The sequence below is a fragment of the Brienomyrus brachyistius genome, chromosome 5 (assembly GCF_023856365.1).
Source record: "Brienomyrus brachyistius isolate T26 chromosome 5, BBRACH_0.4, whole genome shotgun sequence".
Taxonomy (NCBI): domain Eukaryota; kingdom Metazoa; phylum Chordata; class Actinopteri; order Osteoglossiformes; family Mormyridae; genus Brienomyrus; species Brienomyrus brachyistius.
The window spans coordinates 16,545,298-16,558,476 of NC_064537.1; the positions used below are offsets into that span (position 1 = coordinate 16,545,298).

Sequence of the window (13,179 nt, forward strand, 5' to 3'; positions counted from 1 at the left end):
AGAACTGGAATTTGACCTCCAGAGCAGAGACACTCAATTTGCTCAATAAAACCTAATTGCCATGTCAGGCTGGCCGCCTTGCTACTGGGCCCACTCTCCACCCCTCCGCCTGCCCCTCTCACCCATCACTGAGTGTGACTGGCAGCCGGCGGCACGTGGCCTCCCCTTGTCATCGCAATTAACCCTGAAGGACATGCTGCAGACCCCACGTGGATCATTGAGCAACAGAGCTGGCACTCTTTTGATAAGTAAGGAATTCCGGAACTATCCCAGAATCACTACCATTACTGGGATGTCGGGATGGCGCTTCCATCCAAAGGCAAGCTGTTTATTAATCTCTAGTGCCGGATCACTTTTAAGGAACCATGTCATGAGATTGACTGTCAACCACCAGGAGCAGAAGGTCTACAGGCAAAAGAGGGAATCATCTTATCTTCTCCAAAGAGATAATGTGCAGTGAAGAGTCTGGCTCGTCTTCCCTGCTCAATTTCTTCCAAAGTATTCCACCAAACGTTCCCTTTTATAAAAGGATGGATGGCAAGGTTGGTAATGACTTGCTTTTCTGTGCGAGCAGGAAGGCTGCAGGCAACATGCCCCTTATCAGCCTCCTTCATGCATCGCTTTGAGTGCTTAACCCTCCAATACCCCCTGCCTCCACAGCCCTTATCTGCAGCCTCAGCACCAGCCGCGCGCCACTCCTCTCCACCTGCAGCCTTAAACTGTAATTGGTCTAAATGACTAATTACCTCCGGTCAGTCGACATGATTAGAGTCTCTCTGTTCTACTAGAAGCCCAGGGGTCATCGCTGGATCTCCTCTGGAGTTCGGGCCTCTCGCTCCATTTCCTCTTGTTGACTGTGTCCGGCTTCCACCAGGCTTGGTGGATCACTGGTCGCTGGATTCAAAGGCTTGACCTTATCCAGGGATGGAATGTCATTCCCCGAGTGACTCCCTTAGACCAGAAATCTCCAACCAGCAGACCACAGCTATTCCGTGATGAGGACACAGCGGTACACAACAGACCTGCATCACTCCTAAGGTACCGGCACTGAATCCTCACACAGCACAGGCCGACTGCAGGAAGCTCCGGGCCAGCCAGCTCGTTCCTGAGAGCACTGTAAGACTCACGCTCAGCCTCATTTCTCCACAGTCAGCTTTCCTGTCAAGGAGAAGGGCGACGAGAGCCTGCCTGCCGGTGCCGCATCGTGGACTGGGCGTCCGTTGGGGGGGGAGGGTCATATTTCCAGTGCTAAGCGTTTACAATTTGTACGCATTCCCATATTGAGGCATCCCAGCCGGAAGTCCCACGCAGACAGGAATCTCTCCCCCTCAAGACGCCACGTCTCCTCCCTCAATGTGCGATAAAGCAAACACCTGCAGCTGGAGGCTCAATAAAATAAAAGTAGCCAGAGTAGCCCCCCCCCCCCAACTGAAGCTCCGGCTGTCCCCCTACCACCATCGCAGCCCCAGCCTCTCTATCGCAGCCCCAGCCCCTCCACTGCAGCCCCTCCATTGCAGCCCCAGTCCCACTATCGTAGCCCCAGTCTCTCCACCGCAGCCCCAGCCCCTCTACTGCAGCCCCTCCATTGCAGCCCTAGTCCCACTCTCGCAGCCCCAGCCTCTCCATCGCAGCTCCAGCCCATCAATCGCCACCCCAGCCCCTCTACTGCAGACCCTCCATTGCAGCCCAATCCCACTATCGTAGCCCCAGTCTCTCTATCACAGCCCCAGCCCATCCATCGCAGCCCCCAGCCTCTCTATCGCAGCCCCAGCCCATCCATCGCAGCCCGAGCCCCTCCACTGCAGCCCGTCCATTGCAGTCCCAGTCCCACTATCGTAGCCCCAGTCTCTCCACCGCAGCCCCAGCCCCTCTACTGCAACCCCTCCATTGCAGCCCCAGTCCCACTCTCGCAGCCCCAGCCTCTCTATCACAGCCCCAGTCTCTCTATCACAGCCCCAGCCCATCCATCGCAGCCCCAGCCCCTCCACTGCAGCCCCTCCATTGCAGCCCCAGTCCCATTCTCATAGCCCCAGTCTCTCCACCGCAGCCCCAGCCTCTCTATCACAGCCCCAGTCTCTCTATCACAGCCCCAGTCTCTCTATCACAGCCCCAGCCCATCCATCGCAGCCCCAGCCCATCCATCGCAGCCCCAGCCCCTCCACTGCAGCCCCTCCATTGCAGCCCCAGTCCCACTCTCGCAGCCCCAGTCTCTCCATTGCAGCCCCAGTCCCACTCTCGCAGCCCTAGTCTCTCCATTGCAGCCCCAGTCCCACTCTCGCAGCCCCAGTCTCTCCATTGCAGCCCCAGTCCCACTCTCGCAGCCCCAGTCTCTCCATCGCAGCTCCAGCCCATCAATCACAGCCCCAGCCCCTCCACTGCAGTCCCTCCATTGCAGCCCCAGTCCCACTCTCGCAGCCCCAGTCTCTCCATTGCAGCCCCAGTCCCACTCTCGCAGCCCCAGTCTCTCCATTGCAGCCCCAGTCCCACTCTCGCAGCCCCAGTCTCTCCATTGCAGCCCCAGTCCCACTCTCGCAGCCCCAGTCTCTCCATCGCAGCTCCAGCCCATCAATCACAGCCCCAGCCCCTCCACTGCAGTCCCTCCATTGCAGCCCCAGTCCCATTCTCATAGCCCCAGTCTCTCCACCGCAGCCCCAGCCTCTCTATCACAGCCCCAGTCTCTCTATCACAGCCCCAGTCTCTCTATCACAGCCCCAGCCCATCCATCGCAGCCCCAGCCCATCCATCGCAGCCCCAGCCCCTCCACTGCAGCCCCTCCATTGCAGCCCCAGTCCCACTCTCGCAGCCCCAGTCTCTCCATTGCAGCCCCAGTCCCACTCTCGCAGCCCCAGTCTCTCCATTGCAGCCCCAGTCCCACTCTCGCAGCCCCAGTCTCTCCATTGCAGCCCCAGTCCCACTCTCGCAGCCCCAGTCTCTCCATCGCAGCTCCAGCCCATCAATCACAGCCCCAGCCCCTCCACTGCAGTCCCTCCATTGCAGCCCCAGTCCCACTCTCGCAGCCCCAGTCTCTCCATTGCAGCCCCAGTCCCACTCTCGCAGCCCCAGTCTCTCCATTGCAGCCCCAGTCCCACTCTCGCAGCCCCAGTCTCTCCATTGCAGCCCCAGTCCCACTCTCGCAGCCCCAGTCTCTCCATCGCAGCTCCAGCCCATCAATCACAGCCCCAGCCCCTCCACTGCAGTCCCTCCATTGCAGCCCCAGTCCCACTCTCGCAGCCCCAGCCTCTCTATCACAGCCCCAGTCTCTCTATCACAGCCCCAGTCTCTCTATCACAGCCCCAGTCTCTCTATCACAGCCCCAGTCTCTCTATCACAGCCCCAGCCCCTCCACTGCAGCCCCTCCATTGCAGCCCCAGCCCCCCCAGCACAGCTTCCCCATTACAAGCCCCAGCCCCTCCACTGCAGCTGTAGCCCTCCCAGCACAGCTTCTCCATCGCAGCCCCAACCCCAGTCCCTCCATCGTAGCACCAGCCCCCCCCTCCATCTATATGACGCACAGAGGTAGCAGCACAAAGCCTCCAATTGCTGCCAATGGTCAAGGCGGGGGAGGTAAGCGTCCCCCCCTCCCTCCGATCAGGCCCCTCTCTGCCTACGCTGGCTGGCACACCGGTGAGCAGTGACGCTACCTGCTAGAGCTGCAACCTCAACAACTGCGAGGAACCCAGCCTGCCCCCCTCACCAGTCTGACATAGGACAAGGTGGGGGGGGGGACAGGCTGAAAGATCTCAGATGATGGTTTGTGTGTTTCTGAGACTCAAACAGAACCGGAGAGTCGGCATCATGCCAAACGGGGAGCGTGGCAGGTGACCCTGAAGCATTTGGAGTGACAGCTGTGATCCACGAGGAACATTCCAGAGCCGTCTGTCAGCTCGCTGGCCAGTTCAGCTGCATTCAGCTCACAGCAAGGACACGTTTCACGGACGTCTGCTCACATGTGGGCAGAACAGGAACACCACATTCATCCTGTGAACGATGCTTGGTGACACTTGATGTTGATGCTTTTTACCAGCTGATCTAACAATCTTTCTTTTTTAATAATCAATCTTTCATTTCAATCTGATTATTTATTTATTGATTATTAATTATTCATAATGTAATGTTATTAGCTTGCTGCCCCCAATGCAGATGCTGTTCCAGGGGATTAGGGGGGGCAGCCCTGTAGATCCCCCAGCCCCAGACCTGGCACAGGGACCGAGAGGTGTTAACGTGCACAAGCCATAAAGACTGAGAATTTGACAAAGGGACAAAAGGAGTCCCATCAAAACAAGGTCAGACATGAAAGCGAGGCCAGAACTTGTGGAGATGCAGGCCGGAGCAGCACACACACAGCGACACACGGCCTGGCCGACCCACACAGCAGCAGTCAGCTTCCTGCTGCGACACCGGTCCAGTCCCTGCACACTGCACGCCAAACCACCTTTACAGTACAGCATCCTCAATGGGTCGTAGAAAGGAGCAGAAATCTGTGAATGGCAAATTCCAGCCCAGAACTAAACCTCCTGGGGGAGGGGGGGCGGGGGGGGGCTCACAGGCTGCACTTACTGTGTCGCTTTAGGTAGCGCTAATTTACAGGCACCGCTTCCATGCTGCCACGTGCGGGGGCGTGTAAAGCCAGGGAAAATCGGCAGCATGACGCCATGATCCTGTGCCGTTCAGCTCCATCGGGAGGGGCAATTAGCTATGCAGGATATGTGCGACACCCGGATTGGGAAGGCTAGATGGTGGGGTACAGCCTGTCAGCATGGAGAGAGGCTCCATAAGGATCGATAACATGTTCCACTAGCTTGGTGGTGATTCCCAGACCTCCAGTCACGCCTGAGGGACTCCACAGCACCCCCTAGAGGAATATGAATACGCGCGCCTTTACCCACCAGCCCACATAGGGCTTCGGGAAGGAAACAGGGGAAGCAGCCACTCAGCTTTCGACATCGCACAGAATATGACTCTCGCCGTGCGTGCAGTTGTGACTCCGCGGCAGAACTATAGCAGCCTCGCGGCTTGGTCCGACGAGCAGATCACTCACCACTGTTGCGGTTCTTGCGGTTGGATTTCCCGCCGCTAAGCAGCATCTTCAAGCTGTTCTTGAACATGATGGCGTAGGACCAGAGGGGCTATGCAGGAATCTGCGGGGGCAGGGGGACAAAGGTGGTGTGAGCAGTGACATATACAAATGGCCACGAAAGCCACCCAAAGCTTTGGATTTCTGTTGCAGTTGCTGGAGATCACCAACACACACGAACTAGCAAACAGTGGCCAGAGACAAACCTTCTGTGTTATTCTGAACTGCCAACACGGAGGTCAGACGAATGCGCTAAACAGGGCCTCTCCCTAAGTGCTAGCCTGCACCATTAAACCACCCACTGTCTCTCCTGAAGAGAAACTCAGTACTCATCCCTCAGGTAATGAGGTACAGCTCAGAATGCCGACTGGTCAGTGAGTGCGTGAACGGAAAGCAGGCCAGCCAATAGGAGGCCTCGCGAAAAGTTCAGAATAGTGGAAACCAATCCCAGGACAGGATGCAGAGACCGATGAACATTCTCAGAATTCTGATGCGTTCTGCCTCAACAAGGCTGTCGGCAAGGACACTAATGAGGGCACTGAGGAGGCTATAGAGAAACCCTTCCCACCAACAAATAAGAACTTCTTCAGACAAAGAACAAAAACAGACCATTGTTCCTACATTCAGAGTAACCATAACAAATCCTGACAGATGGTTGGCACGGTGCACGCCTGCCCTAAAACAGATTTATGTTAGGCCTTGCGTTAAACCTCTTAGAAAACGTAATGCTATATCAAGTAAATAAAGCAGGCTTTCGAAACTTCAGCCGGTACGTTAAAACACAACTTTCGGTTCCAACAAAGCATGAGACGTCCTGGAACAACAATCAAAGCAACAGCTAGTTATTCTGTCAAATAACTTTGCCGTCCTGTGCCTGCAGTACTTAAAGACTTACTCTTAAGGAATTCCCAGTCATTATTTTATGGTGTGATCGATGCTGGTTGGATCCAGGCAGTTTAAAGCAAAAAAAGGAGAGAAACAAACTACAGGGAACCAACCTTAAACATCTGGTTTAGGCATCTGAGTGCAGCCGACTGCAGCAAAGCTGTTAAACATGAGCAACGCAGAGCCAGGAGGGCAGAGAGAGGGCTGTAAATTAGAGACAGTGAAGAGAGGGAGGGCGCTAGCAGCAGCCGGCTAGCCGGAGTCCAGTACAACAGGCTAACTGGGTACCGGAACTGGAGTTTATCCCAGAAAGTGGTTTAGGAATGTAACTGGAGACCCGTAAGAGAGATTAACAAGAGAACAAGTAAGAGAGGCTAATCAGGGTCCAGTAGGGAGGTTATTGAAGGGGTCGGTTACAGGAAGTTTAACTGGGCAGACTTATGGGAGGCTAGCCAGGTCCTCAGAGTGTCACAACGGACCCGCAGCAGCGGCCATTCAAATTACTGCACATGGCAGAGCGGAACTGTCATAGCATGGGACAGCACAGCCCCCAAGGTGACACCTGCGGAGCCCCGAGCTCAAATAGCGTACAGGGGAGGAGCTCGTAAACTCGGCAGGAAGACGCCACCCCCGCATGCCACACGTGGGGGGGTAATGGGACAGCACTACACGTAATCACTCCCAGGCTATCTTCATCCCACCCTTTCTTTGCTGTCCTGAGGCTGCTCTCGCCACTCCTCTAAAAGCTCCTGGCCCCACACCCCCTGCACCCCCCCGTACCCCCCGCCAGATTGCCGAGATGCACAGGGCTGCGCTTATAATTGCCGTGGGGAGGAACAGATGTTGCCGGTTACGTGCGGATGACTCAGCAGCTCACAGGCAGGAATCGGAGGGGGGGGGTGCCGGGCGTCCATTTCAGACTCAGATGAACACAGAGAAGAGAGCAACAGGAAGGCACCCTAACCCCAAACTCCGACCCCCAAACACACAAAAGCCAGTGTGCCCCTCTGCAGTCAAAATGTCCCTTTAATAAATCACCAGCACCTCTATGCTGCAATTTTGACAACGTCTAAAGGATCAGCGGGACACTCTCCACCTGACCGCGCCCCCCACCCCCCCATCCCCCTTCAGAGGACGCTCCATGCTCTCGTAAATGCAGAGGGGGGGGGGCACCAGTAGAGGCCCACTCCTGTAGGAGCTGGAATATTGTGTCAACACGCATGCATGTGCACCCCCACCTCCCCTAATACAGCCGACGGGGGGGGGCACATATCACCCATAATAAAACACCCGCAGGGGAAACAATCCTAAGACCACTGCAGCAGGAGGAGACAAACAATGTGCAGATATTACAGTCTGAGCGAAGAATCATGAAACCAAAAAGAGGCAAGCAGGCTGGTCAAGGGGCAGGGAAAATGCTGGAAGCAGGAGGTGGGCTGATGAGGAGAAGAGGACAGGAGGAGAACATCTCACTCCGGGAGCAGAAGAGGTGCTGCAGGGCTCCTGATGCTAAGGGTGCAGCTTCAACCTGTGAACCGGTGAACCAAAGAATCAGAGCTTTGGATGTAACCTACAGGTGGAGAAGATGGTTAACGGAGCCTTGGACGACGTTCGGGGACTGGGCGATTGCAGTGAAACCCGACCCCTGGGAACCAGCTACGCAGTAGATATCCGCTTGGCTGTAACAGCCCCAGAGGTCACCGGCGAGCACAGAAATGCCGTGAGGAGAGACGATGGAGGATGTCGACAGTTGGGCCTCGTGTGGCGGCGGCCGGGGAGGTCTGCCCCACGTGGATGAAGGCTGTAGCCTTGGTCACTGGTAACCGCATTGTCATCGCCAGCTAAAACCAGTACTGCTTCCCATTCACCAATAAAGCAGAAAGCACGTCCAGGGAACTCCCATTAACAGTGCATCTGGCGTGACACTCGCGCTTTCAGACTCTCACGCTCATGCAAGAAATCTTACGGCAAATCTATATTATTACATTATAAACCTAAAATTAGCTACATCAAAAGCGTTGTGGTAGTTTACAAACCCTACAGACTATTTACAAGGCAATAAAACAGTTACGTACATGTACATGCGTGTGCGAATTAAAAATCTCACTCCAGCCAGCTGACCAGCCCTGCATTTACCTTCTGAGATGACCTCTGCGGAAATGGGTGACAGAACAAGTGAGCAGTTAACCTCACTGTGAGACATGCGAGGTACAGAACAGGCCGAATATGGTACAGGCAAAGGTCACACAGAATTTCGAGTTTAGCGGGAAAAGCCGTCTCCCTAATTAGGGTTAGTCCTTCTAGATTTCAGCCAGATGCTGCAGCCCAATCACCATTTCTGCATTTTACAGGAACGTTTTATTTTTTGTAGCATGTTGCTAGGGAACATAAACATCCCCACCAAGCTGCGTGATTGCTGTGGTTTTCATTAACATAATAAATATGATAGCTGGGATTAATTTGCTTGTATTCATGTTTTAATTTTTCGATTGCTTTGTTCCCCCCATTATTAAAGTTCACTGCTGACTTGAAAATGTTCTTGTTGCCCGTGTTCCAATAAATGTTCCGAGAGCGGCTATGAAGAGGATCTGTATTTACTGGCATGAAACGGCAGCGTAGCGGTAATGGCAGAGGACTCTGTAGCTGAAGGTCATCCCTCTGATCCCATGAGAGCATCCGCTGCGGTACCTTAACCACGGCACTTAACCCGAGACACACACAGCTGAACAAACATGCATCATACATGTCAATGTGTTATATCTCATCTGAGAATCGCGAGAAATTCCTCATAACTCAGCCGATCCATGATTCATGCTGCCTTACGCTGCAGGGAGGCCATTCCAAGTGATCTTATAAATAATTACACATCTTTTATCATTCAGACAATAGCGCTGCTTTGGATGTTATCTTTATGTTATATTGCTATTAACCGTTACAGCTGGAGAGCATAAACCAGGCATATAAAGACCGGGGCGTTTGGGTTGGAGATCACGGTCAGCTGGAAAATCAGTCAGCTCCGCCGTGTTCGGATCCTGGCATCCAGTTATGTGACCCGTTTCAGGGAAGATGCGGGGGGGTTTTCATACACAAGCCCTTGATGTGACCTCTACCATTCAGGCGTTCACCTTGCCTATCACAGACCCGGGATGTATGACGATGTCACGCCAAGGGGGCTGAGGGGAGGCAGCGTAAGCTGAGATGGCACACTGGTGATGTCAGCCTCTTGGCCCGGCTAATCGAGGAGCACATGGAGCCCATCTGGTCAGAAGCAGTGGCTTCAATAATTCAGGCCTGTGTCTCTGTTTCTGTAAGCGAGTGTCCCCCCAGGACGCCTGTGACGCGCAGGCCGGGGGGGTAATACAGTAGCCTTCCCCACCAAGGAGCGTGCGTGTGTGCTGCGGTGTGGTCCAGGCGCTCACTCTCCCTCCCTGTGCCGTGCCGCCTAGATGCCAGGCCCATCTTCCGAGCTACGGTCATATGCGATACAGCCCGGTCATGGCTGCACCCGGCAGCAGCGCAGTCTGACAGCGGACGGCCCGCTTCGGTAAAAGCTCTTCATCAACATGCACAGATGCCAGGACACACTGCTCATTAACCTTCATTTTTTAAAAATATCGGTCGCTGGATGCTGTCAGGTGGATCTATATGGGATAATGAACAAAGAACAAAATAATTTCAGCCAGAAGGACCAGCGGGGAAGGGCATGAGGAATAAATTAGCGGGTTTTTGAGGGAGCTGGGGGGAGGGGTGGTGTATTAAATAAGACGTTCAGATAAATCAGGCATGGGAAGGGCACACGCAAGGCCACCTTCCAGCCTCCATGCTGGCCTCACGTTCTCCATATCAGAGCCCAGCCCTTCTGGGAGCTGCTCGGCCTGCAATAAAGCATGAGGACGCATAGTGAATGACACGCAGTCAGAGAGCTTCTCTCATGGCTGACCTACTGCCTGCCATTTCCAGGGTCATGTGTTTGAGCCTCTCCTCCGCAGCGTGTGAGAAGTTCGCCCGTCTTCCTGCCAGTCCGAGGCCTTCCTCCCAATGGCAGACAGACAGATATGAGAACTGCTGTCTCTACATGGTACACGGGCTGCTGTGAGCCCTGTGATGCACTGGTACCTCACCCAGGTCGCCCTCTGCCTCATGCCTCTTTGCTGACAGGGAGAAGCTCCTGCCTCACCAAGGCCCTCTACTGGATAATTGGTCAGATGATGGATGGAAATGTTTGTAATAAGCCCCCTACCGACACAGCGACGATTCCCAACACCCACGTTTAGCTCTTCCTGTCTGAAATGCAGCCAGACGCGGCCGGTTAATAGCCCAACCCGGTAAACGGTAAACACGGAAATGTAGCTCATAAGGAAGCTGTGGGCAGCGTGTGCGGAAACAACCCACCGGGGGGTGATGGGCACGCAGCTGAGTGGTCTGCAGAGGTTTGCGGTGCGGGGAACGCGTGAGGAGCCAGCAGATGGAGCCCTTTTGTGCTGATGGCTGCCTCGCCGTCTCCAGCTCGCGGGAGACATTCAGCGCGGGTCCAAGCCGAAGGAACGCGGTGCCACAGCTGGGACAGGACGCCTTCTCCAAAGCTAGGCAGTGGCCATCTTTGTTAAGGGTCATGTGACCCAAGGCCACACTCCCAGTAGGAATTAGAGACACCGCAGGATGGCCTTAATAGAGGAACGGGGACCTGGAAGTGTATGTGGAAATGCTGAAGGAGGCCTGGATTCTGGCAGCATACGCCATTCGCGTATATCCAGGAGAACAAAATGCTTTGGATTAACTCATCTGGAACTATAAATATCATAGTGTAACAGTATTTTCTGCCTCTTTTTAATGTACCATAGCGGCCGCAGACATATGAGAAGACAGGGTGAAGCAGCGGCTGCTTACAGCTCTACCACGGACACATACCACCGGCTATGTTTGGGGCAGAGAAGCAGCCTCTGTTCACATAGATCCGGCACAGGCCTCTCATCGCAACCTGACTGAATTACCCAGAGATGCCTCTCTCGGATCACCATGACGATCGCTGTCATTGAGGAGGCACATCCCAGGTGCTCCATCTCCGGGTTGAGGGGACCCCCCCCCCCCCAATGAGGGCGGTGAGGGGCCCGCTCCTCCCTCTGCTGAGGTGAAAACGCTCAGCGCCCAACAGCAGTGCCAGGTGATGGATGCCAAATGGATGTCAGACCAGAACCTAGCATGTGTAAAACAGCAAAACTGGCTGCATTTGAAACAGATTCAATGCTGCATTTCATTGTGACCCAACCTAAAACCCAACTGATCCATGCTCCATCTTCTTTAGGGTATATCCACAGTTATTCATCAAAACCATCTATACCTACAAAATGCAACCTTCTGATAATAATCAGATCCGTTATCATCACCTTGACCAGAGGGGACAAGACAAGATGCTCCTTCTCAGGAAAGGAGGTCAAAACAGGTCCCCCCCATTGCTTCTGCATGGTGTGGTACATCCCTGCCAGAAGACCCCCCCTCCCCCACAGATCAATTAGTGGTGCCGCCGTCTCTGGCACAGGAAGCAGCCAAGACTCACACGCTATACGAATGCTTGGCATAACTTCCCCCCACCAAAAGGGGGAGTGGGCTCAGCCATAAGGCGACCACACCTGTGAGGGGTCACAAAGCCTCCAGACGACCTTTGGCCGCTCCAGCGAGGGGGGATCACATGGGCGTAACCCCTCCCCTAAAGCCTCACTGTCTGCTCTCGCGCTCCTCAGTCTCAGCCGGGCACCCTTAAAATGATGCCCGCTTCTGCATCGTCATAGCAACTCGCACTCGAAATAGAGAGTGCCACGAGGTGAGATCACAGTCGTCAGCGGAAGCGTGGAGGGGATCCGTCTGCGGCGTGTCTGGGCGTCCTCGTCTGAGCTCTCCGTCACTCGCCCTACTTCCCGCGTGCAAGATGAAGGCCTCTACCTGCCTCCCCCGATTCACAACGTCGCTCGTCCTCCGTCTCCCCTTAAGGGAGGAGCTCAACTAGCCAGGCATGTCAGGAAACGGATAAGACAGGAATAACGGATCGCTCACAGCCATCTGCCTGAATCGCTTTCCCTCTAGCCGACATGTGACGCCTCTCAATGAGGATAAAGAGACACGACAAAACGCTCCCAACAGACGTCTGGCTTGTAACACAAGGTCATGGAGGAAAATAAGTAAGATACCAGAAAAAGCAGCTTAAGACAAGAAAGCTACGGTTGTACATCCTGAACCGTCACGAAGCCTAACAGGCAGATAAAAAGTCACCTATTTTATTGTGGAACAGCAGCAGACTTTCACAAATGGGGAACCCACAAGGTTCTGGATGTTAACGGAAGCCGTCAGGCTTTGCACTTTGTACTAATCTGGATTATTCCAGAATTAACTCATGATTAAACATTCACAGACAGACAAATTAGCGTTTTTCACTCGTTGAATTGTCTTTGTCATTAGATATTATAAAGCAGACAGATTCACCATATTTTAGGTCACGATAAAGCAAGAAGAGAGCAAATGGAAAATTCCGGCCAGCACCGCGTCACTGTCACACATCGATGTGATAGTGCAGCCCCCCCACAGGTAAAATGAAAAGTATGCAGTAGGACACAGGATTCTGGATGCCGTCCCTGAACCAGGCCGCCTCCATCTGCCACCTCACAGCGACGTAATTACTCAACAATTAATGACACTTCACCCGTTTCCTGTCCATGCTTATGGTTCTGAATCACCCCTAAAAATGATTTTAAGCACGAGCGTGACCGTGAAAAGGCGAGTTTATTCTAATGCCATTTGGTTGCTCGCTGGGACGCCATGGAGCAGATCTCTGTCCAGAAAGGAGAAACTGAAGATGAGTTGTCTGAGGTGACAGCACTTGGAGAAATGGCAGCTTGTCAGTGTGAAAGAACCTTCGGACGAGATGAAGATAGCGAGGTGAAGGAGGCACCTCATGGACGTGTGACCAGGACCCAAATAACTCAACTCGCCTGACAGCAGTGGGCCTGTATGAGGCTGTGGACCAGCTGACAAGTGAAGCCTCTTGAACCATTTGCTGTATTTTTTGACCCCACTAGATGGTGCTCTTGGCTTGTTTTGGGACATTCTTTGAGCCCTTTTTTGCACAGACTGCACCATCTAGTGGGGTCAGAAAATACAGCAAGTGGTTCATGAAGCTTCCTTTGGCCACCACAATAGATATTCATTCTTAGTTCTGCAGAATATTCTGA

At 53.9% G+C, this 13,179-nt stretch overlaps 1 protein-coding gene across 4 annotated transcripts in view; it reads right to left on the reverse strand.

Moving 5' to 3' along the window:
• Positions 1-13,179, reverse strand: part of tanc2b (tetratricopeptide repeat, ankyrin repeat and coiled-coil containing 2b) — a 165,196-nt gene that overhangs the window by 95,099 nt on the left and 56,918 nt on the right. For all 4 annotated transcript variants that reach the window (XM_049015377.1, XM_049015376.1, XM_049015375.1 and 1 more), the window contains exon 3: positions 5,039-5,138. In XM_049015377.1, the coding sequence (XP_048871334.1) occupies positions 5,039-5,105 (67 nt within the window). In that variant the 5' untranslated portion in view covers positions 5,106-5,138. The remainder of the gene's footprint in view (positions 1-5,038; positions 5,139-13,179) is intronic.